The 24,793-nt window shown below is 26.6% G+C and overlaps 1 protein-coding gene across 4 annotated transcripts in view; it reads left to right on the plus strand.

Moving 5' to 3' along the window:
* Nucleotides 1-18,595, plus strand: part of spir (spire type actin nucleation factor) — a 713,663-nt gene extending 695,068 nt beyond the window's left edge. For 3 of the 4 annotated variants that reach the window (XM_075355415.1, XM_075355418.1, XM_075355419.1), the window contains 3 exons: nucleotides 1,132-1,233; nucleotides 5,384-5,661; nucleotides 9,386-18,595. In XM_075355415.1, the coding sequence (XP_075211530.1) occupies nucleotides 1,132-1,233; nucleotides 5,384-5,661; nucleotides 9,386-9,569 (564 nt within the window). In that variant the 3' untranslated portion in view covers nucleotides 9,570-18,595. The remainder of the gene's footprint in view (nucleotides 1-1,131; nucleotides 1,234-5,383; nucleotides 5,662-9,385) is intronic. The other variant, XM_075355416.1, reaches the window with a different exon arrangement.
* Nucleotides 18,596-24,793: the final 6,198 nt, after the last annotated feature.

The following is a 24,793-nucleotide window of genomic DNA, read 5'->3' on the forward strand; positions in this document are numbered from 1 at the left end:
ATTTTAAATTAGGTAATCTTTACTTGTAAAGAGATTGATCCCTGATAGAATTAATATAATATTTTCTCAAACAATGATATTTAACTATGAAATTAACTTCACTGTTAAACAAATTTTAGGCAGCAAATGCTGCACTGAAAGTTACATTTGCATTAGTAATAAAATTCTTATACATATTAAAGAGTGTTTATTTTTCAAACTATTTAATAAATAAGTACAGAGGTGAAAGTATAAATTCATACAGATTCTTCAACTGAAAGCGAAGAATGATACCTACGATGAGATAATGAGTTTATTGGTTAAATTTATTGTCAAACTGAATATTGAATTACAAAATCGACTTTATATCGAATTTTTTTATTTGTAATTTTATGTATGCTAAATTGAGATTGGTATAAATTCATTTTAAGTTTAATTTTTTTGTTAATTCATTTTAAGTTAACAAAAAATTACATTTTGATATCCCAGTTGGTATGAAATTAAAAAGAAGGTCTAGGGGCTTGTGGATCTTAAAACCATCTCTGAATATAATATGAAAGTTATTTATTTAATAACATGAATAAAGAAGGCTACTGTATTCAGATTGCCATATATACTGATCTAGTTATACAGGAGTTTGTTACAAATAATGTACCCCTAATGTGATGAAATTAACAGTAAGTGTGAAAGTATGTTGAAAATGGGTGCATAAGTGATGAAAATATTTTTGATGGTGTTATCAAATCAAATCGTACCGACTATAACATCAAATTTGTATGGGAAATACATAGAAATATTGTACTAAGAGTTTTAAATTTGATAGTTCAAAGGTAGTTTTATAGATTTTTAAAAACTTCATACCAGCAGATAAATTCTCTGAAACTTACTATTGAAAGAATTAGAGTATGCAATGTTATAGATTAAACAAGGTTGATGATTGAATAGCATGAGCTACCAACTAATTAAAAGTGTAGGAAAAATTGAATGTATTTATTTTTGCTCTTTTTTTATTTAATAAAATAAATGTATTAAATTTTATTTCCATTGTTAATTCCATAATCATCAGTGGAGAACTGTTTTTGTTAAATTTGTGTATCACCTACAAATATTTTAATTGTTTTTATTTTATTTATAGTATTTTTTTATTTCTAGGTATGCTTCCTATGCATGAAAACACGGTTCAGTATATTTGGACCTTGGGGACAGATATGTAAATTATGCAAAAGGACAGTTTGTGCCAAGTGTTATTCAAAGGTATGTTAACCAAATTTTTAAAATGAACTTCAGTTTTATTTAATTTGGATATACAAAATGGATTGAATTCCAGTTTATAATCATAATGTTTTCATCTTGCATGAATTTCTTTTAACAGTTTTCATTGAACATTACCAAATTGTTTTCCGTTCTTAGCATCTTTGTTCACTTTTCTTACCTTTTTCCTCTGCTTCCTTCCACTTTACCCTTTGTTATACATAACTGAAAACATTTCTAGGTATATACCTTAATAAACATGTTTTCCTTTTTTATCATCTCGTGTTCTACTTTTGTTCTTCTGCTCCCCTGTCAATCCTGCTTCTCTCTTCTTATTCTGAATACTTCTTCATTTCTCTGTCTACCCATTTCATTTCCCCAGTTCTTCTCCATAACCACATTTCAGTATTAATCAACTTTTTATCTTCTTTCTTTATCTCTACTTAAGACTCAGATCTGTATGATTGCACAACCTATACAGAGCATTTGGCTGACTTTTTTCTGAGTCCAATTTGGATTCTTTTTACTGTAAGCAATCCTTTTGCCTTTTCAAAAACTTTTTCCTAGATATTTTGCTTTTTACCTTAATACATTTTCTGGGAACTTCCCAATTACTTAAATGAACTTACTTGTTCTTTGTAATTTCTCAGAAGGGGAATTACATCGGGAGGACAGGTTGCATAAGCCTAGCCTTCCGCGGTCGGCCCATAAAATGGGTTCGATAACGCTGGTTTAACAACGGATTGGAATGCAATTAAATCAGTCCTTAAAAATACTAAATATTAAATAAGACAAAACTTGAAAAATTAGACCCGTCACTTAAAATAAACCTTTTAAAAACATGCCCGATTGAATCATCCAGCAGCAAGGGACTCTGTCCAGGTTCTGCGATCTGAAGGGAGAATTTATAAACTCCCGCTAACTTTGCATTCCATTCCAATTTCTCAGAAAGATATTTAAGATATATGTGTAATTTATTCTCAGAGATATGTTAAAAGAGCCTTCTTTTGTGTAAACTCCTCATCACTTCCATTTTTATGTTAATCTTAATTTTGAACTGTTTTTTAATTTTTAATATAATCTATCATAAATTACAGTTTCTATTTAAATTTGAACGGCTTGGTTAGCTGCTAACTTGATTTTCTTTATTCTTTCTGATCATACTGCTACACCTTTTGCTTTTTGTTATGTCTTCTCTGTTAATTTTTAATTATATATAATGAAAGAGGTTAGTGAATTTTGAATACTTAGTCCCATTCCCCTTCCAATGCACATCTCTTGTTTTATTATTTTAAAATAATAAAACATTTCTTCTATAAATGGTTAACTCTAACTAGTTAACTATTTATAATATTTATTATTTGGCAGTTTAAAAGTGTGTAGATATTATTCTAAAGATCCATAAGTTCAAACAATCAGGTAATGTTTGTAAATTTACAAAATTTTTAAAATGTAAGTAAGATAAAAGATAATATTTTTTCATTAGAAAGAAAAAAAATTAAAGAAATTAAGAAGTTGAAAATAAAATTATGTGTTATATATGCATTATAACGTTTTTCTTGAAAAAAATGAAAATTTTTTTGAATAATTTTTTCACCAAAAATAAACTTGATTATTTAGTACATTTTATTCACATCATTGTATATTGCAAACCAAAACTTTTCTTGCAATATAACTTTTTGACTTCAGTCTGAATATTAATTGAAATAATAGGAAAGAACAGTTTTGTTATTTCAAACTTATACATAAAAATTCATACTTATTAATAATTTTGTCTTTTTTGGCATGTGTATACAAAATTGCACCACTTTGAAGATATCTGGTTTAGTAATAATCATAGTTAAATAAAGTAATTATCAGTTTTTTAATAAATTTCTAAATAACTTTTTTGTCGTTGAATTAGATGAAATATTTACTTAACAAAAAATCTCCAGTACTACTTCCCGTAAGATAAGTATGTTTCAAACAACTTTGAAATAAAGCATCCACAAAGTTTTTTCTTTCAGTTGATAGGTAAGAGATTGAATATGCCACTCAAATGTAGTAATATTTTTTCTTTAGAGATAAGTGTTAGTGCTCTATTCTTCATTGTATACAAAATGTTAGATTCTCCTACCAGAATTTTTTTTTATATGATTAATTCATTAAGTAAGCTTAGAGAATTTCGTGTGGGAATATGGAAATTTTTCTGTGTTTGAATCTGGATTTGAACCTGGGATCTTTTAGATTAAAAATTGAGATGGTAGCACTCTGTCCTAGAGATTGGTCAAAAAGGTTCATATTTTGTAACTTCCATACAGTTAAATCTTATTTGTAGATACGTACCACAGGCCAGCATTTACACTTCTTTGAGAATATTGAGGCATATTAACAGAAAGCCTTAATTACATCAGATGTGAGCTACCCATTCTCCTTATATTATTGAGATGCCAGCTCAGCTAAAACTTGGGATCAGTCTTTAATGTGCTACAACTATTACAAACCCCCTTCTATTAAGTGAACACAGTATTGATAACAGTCAACTGACCAATATTTCTGTGTAGGAAACACATCCATGTTTAAAATTTTAATCATTGTATGAAATATATTATCTGATTTAACAGTAAAATTTATAATATTAAATGGATATTTTTCTTAAAAACAGTAAAATGTTTTTCAAAAATATTTATTTAATATTGCAGTATATTCTTATGAATATTTATTGCTGTATTAAAAATGGAATTTTTTTACTTTTCAAAGAAAAGTACAGTGTTACTTTCTGGAACATGGTGGAATTGATGGGTGAAATTGAATTTATTTTTATGTTTTAAGGTATGAAGAGTAAAAAAATTCCATTCACTTAAAATGAATTTCCTTATTTATAGACCTATGTACAAAAATTTGTGGCTTGAAAATCTCCAAACTACTAGATCTATTACTGTAGAAGTGTGTACTCAATTGATCCAAACCAAAATATTTGAAAATTTTGTGGCTCGAAAATTTTCAAAACTATAGATCAATTTTATTTAAATTTAGATTTGCTGTAGAAGAGTATGTAAGAACTTGAAGATTGGTTGAGTCATTCTTAAGTTATGCTAAATTTAAGGTTGACAACAGATAACAGGTTGTATTGGTTTTCTTCATATGTGCTTATGCAGTTAGTTACAGTGGTGAGCAAGATTAAACTTGATGCTTGTGTGTAAATTTTACTCCTTAATCGAGCGTATGTAGTGCTTTGTGCTCTGAAAATCAGTGCGTTTCTGACTGCTAAACGGTGAGGGTGTCTAAAACAAAAAGTTTGTTTTCTTGCGCAGTTCTACGCAGTTTATTATTCTTTGCAGTGGTATTAACTATTTCGTAGCTATAAGTAAATTATCATTGATTGGATTTTAAAAACTTATTTTTCTGGTTCTAAAAACTCATAACCGATGCAGAAATAGTTAAAAATTAAATTAGACAAAATCACCTCAAAAAGCAATTTTTTTAGCATGTATATGCGAAGCAAATGTTATTGTGTATTATATATTGTATTTTTTGTATTGTGTATTATTTAAAAAAATTACACATGAATTTATGGATTTATCATCAGTTATAAAATACTGAATGGTAGTTAATGAACTACCATTGTTGTAAAAACTCATAAATGTCATGATCAACTGAATTAAATACTAGTATAGGTGATTTTTGTTTACTCATTTCAACACACTACATAACATGTTTAAAATTGTACATATATTTTTTGCTCTTACTTATTAATCTAATGTTTAAAATTATTTCGCTATTTTTCTTCTTAGCAATATCAAAATATGGCTATGAAAGTGAATAAATAATATTTTGTGTTATGCTTAGGTAATGATTTTAAGGTTTTAACAAATCTTTGACAACGAATCCTTGTTGCATAAACTTATTTACTTAAGTGGAATTTTTTTAATAAGATAACGGTTTGTATTATATTTTATTATAAAGTGCTGCGGTTGCAGTTCCTGAAATTATTTCTTTGTACATTTTTAGATAATATAAATATGAGAAGTGAATGTTTATTGAGCAATTTAAAATTTATGTATCAATTAATTTCTAAGTAGTAAACAACTAACTTCTATTTCTAATATTTGATACTGATATTTTAAATTGTTAATATTTTAGGTATAAAATTACTTTTTTGTGATTTTTTTAGATGCGAATTCCAACTGAACACTTTGCTCATGTACCTGTTGTTGCCCTAAGCCCCAGTTTACTATCACCAGATGATGATAGCTTTCCTAGATCTTTAGTATCTAAACTTCTTGTACCAGAACCAGCAGTTAGAGCAGGTGTTGGCAGCGCTCCTGCATCACCAAAAGTGAATCGTTCTGCACCACCATCACAGATGTCTACCAGTCTTATTTCTGAAAGTGGTGGTCCACAATCTCTTCCCCCACCGAGTCCAGCATATACACCATCAGAAATAATTAGGTATGTGGGGAAAGTGCTACTATTGTATTCCTGATGAATTTGAGTTTTTTAGTGTATATTTGTCAACAGTTTAATAGTTGTAGTAAATTAAAAAAAAAAATTTTTTTCTAATGTACATTGCAGTCTATTCAACTAGTGAACAATAAACAACCCCCATCCCATGGCTCAGTATGATGAGGATGATATGTATGATATGTAAATGAGGTGTAATTTTGTATTACACCGATAACTCAGGCCGACCATTTTTGAGTTGTGTGATTAATTGAACCCCTACTACCAAAGTACATTGGTATCCACTGTTTAATATTTAAATTTGTATTACTAGGATTCAAATCTCAGAACCTTCAACTTCAAAAATCAGCTGTTAAACAACTGATTTGCGATGACAAGCTAATCACTAGACCACTAGGTGGGTTGTATTAAATAGAAAAAATATTTTTTATTTTTATTTTGTTTTTAATAAGTACTGTTGACTATGTTAGAAGAGGTGACTGTAAAGCTCTTGTTTTTTTAATTTTGTTCATCACACTAGACTTGTGTAAAACAGTCTAGGAAGTCATTTTAAACATTGTTTTGGCAATGATTTTAAATAGTTTTTAGATGTTTAAATAACAAATTTTGCTTGTTTGTAATAACAGCTTTTCATTCTTCAACTTGGTGAGAACTAGAGTATTGTGAATAAATTATATAATAGCTGAGGACACTGTTGTCAACAGTCAACTTTTTAATGCATTTTAGGTATATATCTAACTACCTGCAATTCTTGCAGTAAAATGACTAGGATGTGTCTTTAACTCTTCGTTGCATGATATTTTATATTTAAAAGAAAAAAAATTGTTAAATATCTTTTTGTAGCTATATTACACATATAGAATTTGAACAATTTTTTTTCTTTTCAATATAAAATATCAAGCAATGAAGGGTTAAAGACACCTAGTCATTTTACTGCAAGAATTCCAAATAGTTAGATATATACCTAAAAACAAAAAAAAAATTAATTCCAAAATTGAAACATCCTGCTATAAAATACACCAAATTTATTTGTTACATTTACAGAACATCATGATATATCTCAGTTTCAGTCTAAAGTATAGTAGATAAATTAAAAATTAAATAATAAGCTACCCGCTTATTTTGAAGACTTCCAAAGAAAAATATATAATATTAATAAAATAATATTAACGAAATTAATCTTAGTAATTGTGCATATTTCTATGAATATGACAATTTTACAACACATTTGTATAAATTTTTTTAACACGCATAGTTTTAATTTATTGATATTTTAGTTTTTTTTAAAATATTTAACATATTTTCAAACACTTTCATCTTCATGCTTGAATCGCTTGGTCTAAATAATTGATGGAACAACCAATATTTACGAAATAAAATGCAATTAACTCACAAATGTTTACAGAGTATGAACATTTTTAAAACAATTATTTCTATTAAAACAAAGAAAACTGCAGTGTATGCAGTTTACTGAAGATTATTTTCCACAATTAGGAAATTTACATCAATGGCTTTCCTCAACAATATCTGGTCGATGTTCAAACCCATCTAACCTGACATCTTTTGGAGGAGCTGTAGAGAATGGACCTCTCTTTTTACCTGAAAATCCCACTCTAGTTGAGCAGAAGGGCGTTTTCTTTTTCTTCCAAAAAGTAGCATTATATTTGCAGAGAGAAACAGCAAGATCTTGTTGGAAATCTGCTTGTCTGATGGATGGTAGTTGTTTTTCTACGTAGATTTTTCTGTACATCAACCAACAGTGTGCAATTTCTTAATCTAATAAATGATAAAATAATTTAAAGTCCTATTTTTTACTTCTAATTGCAATTCTGTATAGTCCCAAAATAGAATTCAGAAGACCTACTCGGCCCATGTGTTGAATCAAATATCACAATTTTAGGCAATCAATGGGTTTTTTCCCCTAGTTTCTCAGTTAAACCCCAAAACTTTGCCTGTGTGCTGCCTCCCAACATAGGTTGATATCATTGACACCATTTTGTTATCATACCAATTTACAGCTGTTACATCTACACCATCAACGTTTGTGGAAAGTTCAAAACTTTCACCTTCTAGAATTTTGGATTTTTAATCCTGCTGTTGTTTCTTTTGGAATCATTTATTTGTCTCATTAGTGGGAAGTTTTTGATCATTAACTGAAAACAGTAAGTTAAGATTTGGGATTCTGTTTCTTTTAGAAGTTTCAAGGTAATTAATACCATTTTGCTCCATTAATACTAGCAACTGTAAAGAAGTATAATTGCCAGAAAAACTTATAATGCATGTTTTCTGGAATTATTCTAAAAAGTCTACAACATTTGGAGAGGCTCTTAAGTCAAGTTCATTGAAATGAACTGTTTAGTTGGGATTATTCTCAAGTCCAGTATACATCTCTGTTATAAGCAAAGCCTGAGCTTCCAGCTAGAAAGAAAAGTTTATAGCTCCATTTTTGAGGCTTAGAAGGATGTGCTGCTTTAGATAAATTCTTGATTTAGTTGAACACAATTGTTGATCAACTGACTTGTTCATATAATGCAATAGAGTGAAATTTTATGTTTAAAGCAGTTCTTATTTTATGATGTTTGTTATGGTTGGGATTGTCAGCCAGTAGCATCAATGTAGAGTCATTGAAATGCAAATTGCGAAACAACCATAACCAAAATAGCAACATAACTTCACAACTGTATTGCATGATGTTCCAAAGTAGGAACAGTTATTTTCCACGGACAAAGAAAAAATAAAAGTAACTTTTCATCCATATCACCTGTGTTTTACCTTTAAAAATTATCAATAAATGCATAGATAATTTTTAATTCAATCTTGGACAATTAGAAACAGTCTATGATGGAATATAAAGTACAGCTATTTCACTTCAGGTGCGATCATAAAAGCTTTGAAGAAAACAACACATGAGAGAAATTTTAAACCATTATGTTGGTAATCAATGATAGAATTTTTATTTTATGTGTTCCCAGAATGCCACAATATGCTGCCGCAGGAGTTAAAATTTTACACTGATAAAATATTATTAAAAACAAACTTTCCAAATCTTTCCCAGTATGTAGTGTAGGGTTAAAATACAGTTAGGAAGTTGGTTTCTTAGACTTACCCGTTGGAAGTTGTTTATTAGACTGTATTAAAAAACAGTTCAATCACTATAGAGATTTGTTTAAATTTTTTATTTTACCAATTAAATAAAGTTTTCAATGGTTACTGATACAAAGCTAGTGATCATGCTTGTTACATAACATAGTAGCTTTAATATTTAGTATTTTAAGAGTATTTTTAGTATTTTAATTTTTAGTATTTAACATTTTAAGATTATTCATTTATCTTACACACTTTGTGATTGGTGTAATTGTTTTCTTGGTGATTGGTGATTGGTGTAATTATTTCAAATCATGTAATTCTTTAACCTTACATACTCTTATTTTAATAAAATTGTCTGTATTACTGAGCCATGGGGTATGTAAGTGTAATTTCTTTCTGTTTCACAATAATATTCAGTCACATTAACTTATTCTAAAGGAATTATCTGCAGACTAAATTTATTTCTATCCTTCTTTTTTCATTTTTGTTTAATAAATGATATTGAAATTTAAATAATTGATTATCATTATTCACTCATTCAATTTTTTATAATTTTTAATTATTCAGTTGAAATAGAAATGCATTATCATTTGAAATATTAATATTGTGATTGTTTTTTTTTCAGAGGAAAATTGAACAGATCAAAAACTCTAGGTCGTCCGACAGAGAAAGTTGAAAAATTAAAAGGCCTACAGATGATAGTGTGCCATGATTGCAAGACCATGGTGATTCAGATAATTAAATCATCTCGCACAACCAGAAATAATGCTATACGTAATCTTACTCTTGATTTGTCTCCTGTCTATTAAACTGTTTATTTAGGCAAAGGTAGTTCTCAGTTTGTGTAGTTATTTTATTATCAAAAGTATTATATAAATATATTTTCTAAAAGCGTGACAATTAAATGTAATATATAGTCAGATCTAGGAAGAGTATATCCTTATCTGTTCTTTTCTTCTTCAACATTGAACCTGTTAACAATTTCACTGCCACAAGTTCACCAAATTCATCATCCTGTGTCATTTAATTTTTTCAGTCTTTTTTATATTATTCTGTTATGATTTCCTTCTGTTAAAAGTCAATTTAAATTCAAAATTATCTGTTCTAAATTGTAATTGATGCTACCACTGAACATAACCCTTTTGCAGCCAATGCATGTCACAGCACATTCATTGGACTTGTAGAATTATTTTACTGTACTTATTGATGTAATTTAAATTTTACTGAAAATAACAGGATTATATTGAATACAATACAGGTATGTCGGTGTAGTTAATTCATAAATTCTATGAAAACGGACAATTACTTCAAAGAAACAAGGTAAATGGAAAATTACGTACTTTTTTTTTTGAAATTGAATGTATTTCTTTTTAAGTTGTAGAAAATTATTTAGGAAATTAAGCTTTGAAATTCCGATTTTTAAGAATTATTAGGAAATTTAGTTCTTTTATTAGTTTATAGAAGAAAACAGTTCAGTCACTTTAGAAATTTGTTTAAATCTTTTATTTTACCAATTAAGTAAAGTCTTCAATGGTTACTAATACAAAGCTAGTGATCATGCGTGTCACTTATGAGTAGTAGCTTTAGCATTTAGTTAAGAGTAATTAATTTATCCTACACACTGTGATTGGTTTAATTTTTACTACTTTTTTATCCTTGCCAAATAAGAACTGTCCATTTTTCTTTTATAAGATACCTATCTTAGGTGTTAACATTAAATTTAAATTGTCATTGAATGCATATAGGAGTCAAATTATCTTTTTATTCTCATAATTTTGTGGAACACTAAGAAATAATTGCTACCTTAATTTTTATGGTGTTTAAATAATATCTTTTTTATTATATAACTGATAGATATTTAATCAATCTTAAAAGAATGGCTTAATGTGAAGTTCAAAGTAGAGTAATATTTTCTTTATGGACCCTCAGGATGTTTATTCTCATCCCTTAAACATTTAAAATTATTTTCAGTCATCAGCATGCTGATAAATATTATATTTATAATTTAGCACATCCAAGAACATAACTTTTTCATCTGGATTTCAGCTGTTGTTTTTCACATTTTGTTCACCTCTCGATGGCTTTGATATCATCAAAAAAAAGTATGCGTTTTAAAATATATAGTAGAAATAGTATTAGTACTGAGTTCAGATTCTTTTCTTAATCATTTTTCTTTTCTACCCATACACAATATATGAAGCATCTTGGAATTGTTTTGGAGCTATAGAATTTATTTTTGATAAAATTTCTCAATATGTGATATGCTCAACTTTTTTGTTTATTTATTTATTTCCCCTGTGAAAATACATCTCTAAAAATCTCCACTTTTATGATAATACTTTTTCTTTATAGTTACACTTTCATCATTTTTGTTATTATATCACTGTTGTGATGTATGCTAGTACTGCATGTCAGCAACATATTGTTACATGTGTTATATAATTTTCTGTAAATTATCTATAATTTTTTGTTTGTATATTTCAAAATGCTACTTCGTCTGCTAATCATTTAATTGGAGGCCTAGATTTCCTTAATTCTTATTTTGTCTTAAATTTTCATGTAATTCATTTAGGCCTAATTTTTATGTTAGATGACAGGATTTATCTATTGTTTTAGTAATTACATTGCTTTGAAGTTTTATTCAGGACATAGGAAATATTTTGATTTGGAAATTGATATAATAACTTTGTAATTAAACTTCTTACTTTTTCGTTATCCTTACCAAATGAGAACTGCCTTTTTTATTAGTGATGTTTTCTCTTGAAATATAAATTTAAAAAAATATATATATGTGTAACATATAAAATCTAACTGGCGCAAAACAAGAACCACCTCTTAATTACTGATATCTAAAGTATTTATATATATATTGAATTATATGTTAAAGATGTGAATGTAATGAAATTTATGAAGAATTAAAATAAGATTATCAATAATAATCTTATAATAGAAAAGAATATTATTTTTCAGTAATTAAAATGTGATATGGTACAATAAAAATAATTATAAATTTGTAAAGTTTATTTTGTTATAGTGTTATTATTGTAGTGCATAAATAGATTGTAATTAAGTCTATTGTCTAATGATGTAATATTAATTTAATTATATTTTATTTTATTAAATGTGTAAATTAAATTTTAAGTACTTTTAATTTTCTAAATATATTTTTGTAATATTTATTTATTATCCCATATAATGGAGTTAAGTATAATAATACAAAATTATTTTATTAGTTTTACTACTCTTAAAATTTATAGTTATTTTATTATATAAATTAACTATCTCAATTGATTTTGTATTTTATTGTATACCTTTTTAAACGAGATGCATACAATCAAAAATCAATTAAATCCACTTTTTTCAGAAAATAAATATTGGTCTGTGTAATTTAAAGCAAGGAACTCATTAAACACATTAATTTGGAATATAATAAGGATGTCACTTTTATATTTACACATAGTTAAAGTGTGAGAGGTTTACTTTTAAAATGTGCTTTGTATACAGTTATTCAGTTTTATTCAGTATCAAAGCAGATATTATTATATTAGATTTATAATATATTTAAAATTCTGTATTTAATTTTTTTTGATGTTAAAATTTTTGTGTGTTAGCTAAATCCTCTTAGTGTAATCAGCATAACTGTATGTTTATCTGCTTAATTATAAAACCATGTAGCTGCCATTTCTCCAGTGTTACAGGAGACACAAAAAATTGAATAATTACGTTAACTGAAACACTTGTTAAATTATTGAATTTTATATTTGTTATTAGATTTTGATGTAAAACATTTTTTTTGTATTTACATAAAATCAAATAAAATAGTGGGTTAAGAGATTTGGAGTGTGTTGTTTTCTATTAGGAGTTATGTGTGTTTGTTATTCTGACATCTGGATTTAATTGGTTTCCTGTTTGGAGTTGCATGGTTTGCTTGAAGTTTAATGGATTCTCTTATAAGAGCTAGACCTTAAAAGCACCTTTTTTGGGTGGTTCAGTACTATAGTAAAAGTTGCTAAATAAAAAGGATTGATAGTATTTGATTTCAAATATTTTTAATTTTATTTTATAAATAGTAAAACACAATGACTTAAAACTATTTACAGCTCATCCTAAGATTTATTCGCAAGGTTTTAGTTATTCTCCTGCTTAGTTTTAGGACTTAAAAATGTTTGAACTTTTTGCCTGTTTTTATACAAGTTCGGAAAACTGTTAGGTCTAACAACATTGTTTTCAGTATAATCAGTATTTTTTTCTTAGATCTTCTAGTACTCATTTTATTGTTTTGAATTGTATTTTTGGTAGTGGCAAAGGTCTCTTGATAGCTGTATTATTAAGAACATTCTCTTTATTAAAGATATTTTTTTTTTTCTTCATTAAGGCAGGTAATACAATTCTACAGATTAATGTTACTGTTCAAATTCGTTTTAATAAAGAGAGAGGTATCGTTTACTAAACTTAGGGCAATTAAAGCATCAGTAGTAAAATTAAGTCTTGTTAACATTTTATTCTTGATTAGGAATAGGGTGTACAGTTGCCTGGATGCATTTTACTGAGATATTCTCTAATACTATGTATGAATCTATGTATTTTCTCATTGTCTATGTATCTTTTATAAGAATCATTTCCTCTATAAAATTGTATGAATCATTTTCTCTATAATTCTTTTTCAACAAATTGAGTACCTGATCTACTCTTCTATCCATCCTGAAGAAAATTGATATGAGCCTCAATTCAGCATATAGCATGCTTAAACTGACCATATAAATCCTGGAACCGTAAAACAAAATTGTAGGTAACACACTCAAATCATGTAATTCCATGGCACATTAACATTGCAAAACATGTTACTCCAAAATAAATAGAATAAAAGACAAGTAACTCCAAAGTAACGACTAAATAATTATAATGACATATAATACAAATATTTACTCATTAAAAAAAAAATAATAATAATCCCTAAAAGAAAAGATGAGAGCAGAACATTTAAAAAATTTTTTTGTCAAAACACTTAATTAACTGTTGTCTGTTATTAGATTACTCCAAAGAGTAGTGCAAACCTCATAATTCCAGTATCTTAATTGATGTTTTTGTCTAATGTTTATATTAAAATAAGAAGCAAAGACATACTTTAAAAGATACACTGGTACTTGCTTCTTGAAATGATTCTTAACAAATTGCCAATTGTCAGTGAAAGGCTTCTGGAATAATGAAACAAAGTGGAGCCATTAACCTTAATAAAACACAATGCAATTGTGGAGATAGCAGGTTTGCAAAATAAAAACTTTTCTTTAAATCATATGTCCCTTTTTTCTAATGAAATAATTTTTTTGAGGTATAAGGTTTGAAATGGATGTTAGAGTACTGTTGACAACATTGTGGAACAAAAATCTGAGAATTTATTTTTTTGGAGTTATGTGGTTTTTATATTAAGAAGATGGCACACATTTTATTAATATTCATGTATCTGTAATTAATATTTATATCAACAATCTAAGTGAAAATATATACATATTTCTTGTAATATTATGTTTTTAACAACTATGAATTAATTGGCTGGAAAATGTGAAACACCATTTTTTTAAATTATGTTTTAGTTAGATAAAATATCAAATTAAATATTAATAAGTTTATTTTTTCAGGAATTTCATTATTTCAAAATAAAACCCTACAGAAAATTACAGAAACCTTAGACTGAAAACAAATTTTACTACATTTTCTCTGACAGAAGATTACAATGATAATAAAAGTTACACCTGTATAATATGTATTTATTAGTGTAATGGGTTTTTAACAGAAACAAGTCACCGGAGTAATATAAGACAAAATAACTAAACCAATTAAATGAAAATAAAACACCTTTTTAATGTAAATAAATATTTAATGTAATTAATATTTATTTGTTTATAATTTAATTAAAACTTAATAACTTTATATTGTTTAATTAGAATATGGTGAAATAAGATTTAAGAGATCTTTTTTTATAATTAAACTTTGATTGAAAAGAAAAATAAAATTAATTAATATGTATCTATATCGTCTGCTTAAACTATTATTATACGTGTATAAAAAAAAAATAAATAAATAAAAAATTAAATGTTCTTGTTGTAGAGAAAATTTTAATGTTATTGAATGATATTTATAAATTCTATTAAATATTACATTTATTCAGAATTTTACAGTTATACCTGTGTATTGACAGGTTCATGAGTGAAATAAGTTACTCTGTATTTTTATATTTATTGTAAATAGAAATATTTTTATACTAGCAATTAAAAAGTATTTTTGATTATTTATTCCACTTATTAAATTCTGATAAAAATTAATATTTAAATCTGGACAAAAAATTAAAAAAAAAAAAAGTTAAATTTATTTCTGTTACATTCTTTTAAAGTAATTATTTACTTGTTGACTTAAACTTCAGAATTCTTTTATAATTCTAGTATATTTAAGAAATTTTTTAGGCCATTTATCCCATTTTTCAGATCTAAACTTTGTTTAATTATTTTTATTGAATTTAAAGTTCGTTTACTTGTCAAATTTTAAAATGTAATTATTTTTTACCTGATGATAGTTAAAAAAAGGAATGTTAATTATAGAAATAGTTGAACTAAGAAGGAATAAAATAATTACTGAAAAAAAAAACAGCATAACAAATTAATTCTCAATGATCATAAATCCTCAATTACAAAAAAAGGAGGGGGGAAATGATTAAATAAATAATATTGAAACCAGAAGGCTATGTAATATAACAATTATTATGTATGTAGTGCTTACCATATTCCTTAGTAAATTTCCTTCAAATTAATTGTAATTTAATATGGTAAATAATTACCATGCAATGTATTTGATCACAACTGCTTCTAAAACTAATAAAAAAGGAAATTTTTATAAAACAAAAAATAATAAAAAAATAATTACCACTAGTTCATAAAAAATTACAACATACCTAATTATCAAATTATCATGTTTTTGTAGTCATTAAATCATAGTATTCATTATTGTAACATACAAAAGTGAACAGATTAGATACCATACCTTTGTGAAGGCTGGAATCAGAACACTTTGTATTAAAATGAAAAAAAATAAAAAAATTACTGTTACATAGTTACAACATTACATCTGTTTGGTGATGGTACAATCATGTAGCTACCAAAATACTTTTTAATACAAGAAAAATAATCCTGGCATATTAGCATCAAAGAAATGTTACTTTTTTACTAAAAATGTACTAAATCTCAACACATTTAGCATTGGATTAGCTTTCAATAATTCTTTACATTTTTCTTGGTAATCATGATATTTACCATAACAATTAACATATTTCTCAATAGAAAATAAGAGAGAGAGAGATGTTCACATTAATTGTTCAAGATAGACTGCACTCTGGTCATGGCCAACTTCCCCTTCCCCTCTTGAAAAGTTGATTTAGAAGTTGATACCTCCAGTCTCTACTGTAAATTCTGTTATCACTGCATGACATAGCTATTCAATTGTTTTGAATAAACTTATTTGAATTCTAAGTTAAAATGCATTTCATTTATACTATTGCATAAAATAATTTATAATAACAGCATATAATATTTACACAGTGATTCATTTTAGACATCATGATATTCTAAGGTTGATAATTATTTAATCTAATTGCTGTTATTTTTTCTATACATAGTTACATGTTCAAGATTATAATTACAAAAATAATTAAGAATTAACAATAAACTAGTTGTACTACTTATGCTCTTTGGACAGTTAATTTTTAATGGATTGCATTTTAAATATTTAGAACACGAAAACAAAATAGTTAACCAGCAATATTTCTGAACTATGTATTGAAACAGAATAGAGTATAAGACCACACCAGTAGTTATAATTTCTGAAATTAAATTATCTTTTTTATATACATGTACAAAATATAGCAAAAGAATAATGTATTATTATTTAGGTTCCTATGTACCAAAACTGGTGTATAATCTTGTATATTTTATCAGTGTATATGTTACTAAATAAAACTTCACATAAATACTCCCATTGTCAGGTAAATTTACCCAAACCTTTTTCTGATAATAATTAACTGTTAAAGTAAAAATTAAAAAAAATTTATGGATCCGTGGTTGTTCTTAAAACTGAAAAAGATTAAATGATGTCAATCTTTTGCTTCTATAGATAGTAACTTAATTTATAACTATTTGAATGTTATTCACAAAGTGCATATATGGTTTTTAATTAGAATGGTACTTTGATCATAACTTGAATTACCAGTATATATAATATTTTCATATTGTTTCATGAAAAAGGCAAATTATTCTTAGAAATGTAAGAATAATACTAATTTCTTTGTGGGCTAAGTTTCATAGATAAAACTGTGGAATGAGAATATGAACCAAAGAGCAAATAAATTGCATGTTGAGGCAAACCCAATCAAATTCTGTAATTTACAAATTGGACAAAATAAAGAAATGCATTTAACTGAAATAAATTTTGCAGATGGTGCAAGTTAAGTATACGATTTTTGTAGAAAAAATTGCATAGCAAATTGGACTGACAGTGATGTGCATGAGATGAATAGTTATACTCCAGTTTACTAATTACAGATTAATATTCAATAATATTTTTAATTAATTTACAAGGTATTTTTATATCTTGTTTTACATAATTTATCAGTAATAATTTATGAAGAAAAGAGTTATAAAATTATTTATTATAATTTTTATTTGCTGGTTAATGTTATTTCTATTTGCTTTTCATTTCTACCTTCTAAATTTCAAGCTTGTAATAACATTTTTCAGAGCTCTTATTATAACTACGTTAAAGTACTGAACTTAATTTTCTTTCTGAACTTTTTCTTAATTTTAATTTATTAATAAAAATAAAAATTGTAAAAATGGTTTTTACAGTGTGATTATTATTTTTTGATTTTGACTATCAATATAAAATTAATATTTTTCCAATAAAAGTGTTTTATACACATCACAGAATTAAAAATTATTTTATTATTTTAATAAAAAAGTTGTTTAAATAAAAAAAAAAAATTGTTAATATAAATATTTGCATCATGTGACTGTAATAAATTGATATTTCTAAGTAGTAAATTACATTATATTAGTCTTCTTTATGATATTGACCACAGTTAATCAGAATATGATTTTCCTGGAAAATAAATTTTTCTGATTGGTAAGTAATCCAGTTACCTTAAATTTCACTCAATATAGTGAATGCTCAAATTAAAGTAAAAGTGTTTTTAAGGGATTAAAAACACTTTTATTTAAAGTTAAAACTACTATTTTTGTACTATCTATCATTCAATTATTTTTCTTTATAGAAAAATATAAGTTTTCTGTTTACCTAGTTCTCATAAATTTCTATTTCATGTATATGTGTGACAATATTTCATGTATCTGAGGGTGTGTATATATATATGTATTATGTATATATATATATATATACATAAATTAAATTGATTGTTATTATTATAAACGTATAAAATTATAATTTACTGTTTTTATGATGATATATGATAACCAAATTATATATTAAATTGTTTAAAATGTTTGTTCCAGAGAGATATCAGTTATGTATTATGAAAATATTATACCTTTAAAATTTATTGAAAGATACATGTACTGGTACATTTTTAGTACTTACCTAATGAATAATGTAAATAATGTTTTAATTTATAGGATAATAGCACATAGTTTAAGACTCGGGATTTGTAATTACACATTTTCTTTAAGTCTTTGCCTTTAAGTTATTTAAATTTGTATATATATATATGTAAAACTTTATGGATATAACATATAAATAATGTTAATATAATAAAATTAGCCTGATATTATTAAACAGAGATTATGTTTAATGTTTATTGTGATCCTTCTTTACCTTTTATTTTATTTAATGGGTGAATTTTTCATTTATAATACATTATTTTTAAGTTTTACTGAATTTAATAATCCATTGTATTATTAAAAAGTGTAACGAGGTATCAAAAACTAGTTGTATTTCAAAGATCTGTGGATGGGAGTAGGGTAGCATACTCCTCACTGTCTTGAAAGATGCATCTTCTGCTTGTTTATGATTTATCTGCTTATGTATCAGGGTAAGTTAAGACTAAATAGATGAAATAGATATTTTATTCAGATTGATGCATAATAATACATTATATAGGTCACGCCAAGGATGAGTAGATGTTGAATGGGTACTTCATGGATAAAAAAGAAACTACTCCTCATTTACCTGCATAGGTCAAAGGAAACCATGGTAAAACTTTGATCAGAGCAGCATCACTAAAACTGTAATTAAATATATTTAAAAAAAAAGAAAAAATAGACATGTTAATTCCACTGTCTTTTGGAGTTACTAGTAAATTGAATATTTGATTTTGTTCTCAATTTCTTTCTGTTCTGTGCTAATGTAATATATATAGTAAATATTACTTGCATTACTTCATCAGCATAAGAGCTTAGTATTTTTTTTTTAGGAAATCTTTTAATTTAATTTAAAATAAATTGGTCTGTTTAATTTAAATTGTATGATAATTTATTAAAAATGCCACTTGAACAGTTCAAAAGTAGCATCAAGTGAAAAGCTTTGTCCCTGATCATGGCTGGACATCGGCATTTAGTTTCTGGCAAAGGTAGTTCCAAAGTCTGAAAATTTTTTATAAATTCGTAAATAGCAACCATTATGTAGTTTGAAGAGATAGAATATCCTATAATAAATTCAGGAGAAGGAATTTTTCATTGGAAAACTACATAATAATACTACAAATAGACCAAAATTTAGTATAATTTGTTTGATGTAGGAATTTATTTATTTTTACTACAAATAAATTATTGATACTTTTTAATAGTGCTTTGAACTTGTAATAGTGTGTAAGCCACAAGTTATCATTAAAGATAATCTTTCAAAGTCATTTACTCAATTTTTTTCTGATATTGAAAATATTTAATGAGTCCTGGAATAATTCATGGTTTTAAACTTATATTAATATTTTTTAGTTTGACACAGAGGGAAGGCTTTTTCTAAGTATTATGACCTGGGACATGATATTGCACATATTCTAATGAGGAAGACTGGTCATGCATAACATGTCCAAGATATTGAGGAAAATTCTGGAAATGTTGGTTTAGGTTTTAATGAGGAGCATCTGGGGTCCACATTTTATTTCACTATTATATAAATAATATTTCTAAATACTTGTTCTTTGTAGATTGTTTTCATTCTTGATATCTGTTCATTGTGTAGTATTTCCATTAATGAATTTTTGATAACAGTACTTGAAAATCAATCTGTGTGTTGCCAAACAGTGATCTAACAGCTTGATATTTTTTTTATCTGAAAACTCATAATGACTTTGAAGTTGTTACTAGATACAATATTGTACTTAAATGGTAATACTTGTAGGCATAATCAATAATTATGTTCAAGATGAATTTTATATTAAGATCCTTCAAGCTGTAAGAGTACGATCTGATTCTGTTTCAAATGAATCAGTTTGATCAAGCTAACAATTTATTCCAACATGATAAACAAAAGTTCACACTAAATTTGCCAACTAATGTTCATATGTCTAATATATTAATTTTACTATTATAAAAAATTCTAGTTTGCAAATAGTTTTAAAACTGCCAATCTTTATTTTATGTTATATGGATCAAGAGCATATTATTATTGAAATTGAGTCTTGTACTTCTTAAATGATCAGTCACTGAAATTTTATATGCCTCATGTATACTGTAAATATTATTTCTTATTATTTTTTATGAAATATTTTTATCCATTTTAATAAAAATAAGCTTGCAGTTTTTCTTCATTGAGTGCTGATGGTCTATCACCTTGCACATATTCCTGCACTGATCTATTCTCCCTAAATGTTTTAATTAGTGCTCTTACATTATGCTGTTTAGGGGCTGGTGTACATGGAAATCTTAACAGAAGACTGGTCTTTCATGGTGTGTACTCACCATGCACATGGAAGACATATTAAACAAGAAATACTTGTTCTTAAGTTAATGTTATTCTGAGCGAACAAGGAAAGACATGTTCTCAGTTGTTCTAAGGTGACAAGCACACAATGAACATCAAAGAACCAGACACACCTGGCCTCAAGGTCACCCGCCTAACTGGCTTGCAAAAGCAAACTACACACAATGCAGGACTACCAATCTTTATAGAAAAAAATACTCACAGCACACAGATTACAACCCTCAAATATAGTTGTGTTTATGTTGGAGTACAGCTTCTTTTCAAACCCACTGTAGAAAAAAATATTCATGTCCATGTTTCTCTCCCTCTCACTCTATCCTAAACAAACTTGAAACTTCGCGTTAAGGTGGAAAATAGTAAGTAAAAATAAATAATAAGAATAATTTTAATTACAAAATATACTTAGTTTTAAACTACAAACATTAAAAATGTAATTTTCAACCACATTAAAATCACTATGTAATGGTTGTATTTTATCATACTATTTTGTAATGTAATAATTTCCATTAAGTTATTTCAAAAATTGATGTAGTTACGAGTGAGTCGCAACAATTTTTATTCTCATTCTAGGTGAGTACAAAGAGAAAATTTACTTATTCTTTTAATCATTTGTTTCAAATTCAATTCATTTTATGTAAGAAGGACTTTTTATGAAGATAATTCTATAATCTTTGGTTTTCCCGGCAAACTTCCTCAGTTAAAATTTATTATCTGAACTCATTTGACATCATACTGCATAGTCACATTTTTCCTAAGTAAAAGTCATTCAAGTTAAAATATTTGTCTTAAAACATATATATAGTTGTCTAAGATGTCAGCATCTTACCATTATTTTCATGGTAAAAATTATGCCTTACTGCTTATGCAGTATCAGCTCTGGAGTATTTCAAAGAGAAGTCTTCATCTATAATTCACAGATGTTCTAACCAATAAGCTTCCTAAATGAAGTATATATTCCTGCACATTCATTTTTTGACCAAACTACAGTTAATACATAAAAAAAATATTGTTTTAATAATTATTAAAATCCTAAACAAATGGTTTTAGGCAAAACGACATTAGTCACCACTTGTTACTCTTAAAAATGGCATATTCGTTTACAAGAATAGAAGCAGTCCCAGCCAATATTAGTATAGAAATCAGAGGTAAAGTAGTTTCTTTATGCCTTCCTCAAGGAGCAAATTAACTAATGCATATCAGCATCCAAAATATATGTAAGATTCAGCCCTACAAGTGACTAATCTCAGAGAAAGTAACTCTGGTTATTACTACTTGTACTTCAGGTATTTTGTATATCACAGTTTAAGAAATACTAAGTTAGACAGCGTAAAACAATAAATTAATTTACTCCATTTTTTCAAGACAAAATTCAAAATGTAAACCACACCTCTACTCAGTATGAGAACTATATATTTCCTTCACCCAATGTGGAGTGCCCCCTTATTAAGAATAATGTAGTTCTTGATTTAGTAACAGTCTTGAAAAACCTTGTAAATGAAATTATCAAAGACTACTTTAAATAAAGTTACTCTACATTTGTTAACTTATAAAAATTAGAATTTTGAATAAAAAAAGTACAATCACTAATCAAAAAAAGTATTCTTATTAATTTTTATTATTTACTTTTGTATTCTTAAACTATTTTTATTACTTTTTTTTATTAGATAAAAAAAGTATTACTTTTGAAGTATAATTACTAAAAAGTAAAACGCGTGAAAATAATAAAGAAGCACGTTTTTTAATATGACTTATTTTACCGAACATTAATTAGTTAATAAATTCGCAGATGTTTCAATTAAGTATGAAAAGTGTTTTTATATTCTTTAAACAATAATTTAAATTGAAAATATTTAGTGTGATTTTATATTGTTTATTAATTTAAAAAAATAGGTGCATTACTACTGTTTCAAATTGGATATTTTTTCTGGTGAAATACTAAATTTAAATTTATAAATATTTAGTCATACAAGCAACAAATAAATTTATAAATAGGGAAATCTATGTCTTATGTATTTTGTCAATGAAATAAATTTGTAATTAAAGAGCTAAGCACAGTAATTTTGTATAAAGCTGTGGTGGCTGTACTAACATAACCAGAACAGCCACCTCAGCCAGATTCATATTATTTTTTTCTGAATTAAAATTCTGTATTGTAAACTTTTAATATGAATAATTATTTGACCTAATTAGCTAACATTCTTATTTAAAAGTAATTAATATTCTGAAAACTTAAATTATGTCATCACTTAGCAACATTCTTTGAATATTGAATTTCTTATTATCTGTTATTAATAATAATAGTTTTGATAAATAATTGATTATTAAAAACACACTTGTCATGAATGTAAAAACCCAAGATTGTCTTATATGAAGATCTATCTATCTGCTAATGTTTCAAATAAATTATAAATCTGAAGAGTGAAACTCTTAATAGAATTCATTCTTTTTTTTTGTAACTAGACTATGGGAAGCAATTCTGAATGAAAATTAGGATTTTGTTACTAGTATGAGCAGAGATTACTGAAACAATTATGTAAATACTTTTTTTAAACGATCTTTAAAAAGTTCTTTTCTGAATTATGAGGTTAACAATATCACTTGCTCATTCATTGATGATTGTACCATAGAAATAAATACAATTATAGATTTCTTATTTTTAATAATTGATGTCTAGTAATTTTGAGCAAATATCCTTGTTGAAAATCAAATTCTTGGAGTGATTAATTTTTAAAATATCAAATTCTTGGAGTGATTAATTTTTAAAATATAATTTCATCATCTACATTGTGTACAGTGTCATAGTATAATTGGGGGTCTTGTGCAGTATGTGTTACAGTTTAGGATTGACCAGTGACCAAGAATATTTAAGTCATGGCTGCGAGTAGTACAAAAACCACACATTTAACTGCCATTTTCTTTGCTGATTATTTTATTTTTTGGCGGTTGAATGTGTGGTCATGTTTCCAGTGGTAAACGTGTGTTTCTAGTCAAATTTACGCGTGAAAGAGTAGATTTACTGAAAAATACATAGTAAAACACGTGTTTGAGATACCCCACCTTAAAACGCTACATTAAATAACAAACAAAGAAAATGGTGGTTGAATGTAATGCACTGTTTCCCGCTATACATTAAATAATGAGCAATGTTCGTATAAATATAATTATTTTTCTTTACATTAATGGACATGTAAAATAACAAACAACGAAGTTAACGATTTTCGATGTTATTTATAATATATGCTATATTATAATTTATTTTTTTATACGAATTAAATAAGATTTGACCGATGACCGATAATCTATTAAGGTCGTAGTTTGTACAGCCACTAGACTGCTGATGACGTCAAGGGGATTCCTCACAGCACAGCAATCAATCAGAGAGCAGCAAAAAAGAACAGCCAATCAGAGTACTCACGGGGATTCCCCTCACTTTTACAATGGTCTGATTCTTGGAATTGACGTCAGGGAATTCTCCGGTCTTTTGGGTGTGTGTTAACGACAATACCGTATGATTATTACAACTGTTCACTCTGTTGTATTTGACGCGTTTGTTACCTTAGTTCCTTATCCCACAATACTCTGCGCCAAGTATGCAAATAAAGAGTGTCCCGAACGGCCGGGTGATGGATGGTAAGAAAAATCCATGCATGGCTTGAAAGTCCTAAGTGATCGCAGAACGGACAGAGTTGCAGCATCAAGAGAGAAAAAACCCACACGCTTCGTGGATTACTTAGAGCGCCGCATCCGCTGTAGAGGCGGTACAAACGCAAGCGACAGTGACATCATGCAGTTTGGTGTATATATCTATATAAATACAGATATATTTGTATATAAATATATGTATCTCCTTTATACAATATGTATAATTTTATTTATATTTGTTTCTTCTGTTATATATATTATAGAAAATTATAAAAAAATTACATTATCTAATAGTGTACATACCTAACAAACTTTAACAACCTTGTTAGTCATAACGTAAAAAAAATATTATTTATCAAAAAATAAATATTATCAGAGAGCAAAAAACTATGAAATTCGAGCGAGTTGCATTATT

Source organism: Lycorma delicatula, chromosome 2, assembly GCF_047948215.1.
Source record: "Lycorma delicatula isolate Av1 chromosome 2, ASM4794821v1, whole genome shotgun sequence".
Taxonomy (NCBI): domain Eukaryota; kingdom Metazoa; phylum Arthropoda; class Insecta; order Hemiptera; family Fulgoridae; genus Lycorma; species Lycorma delicatula.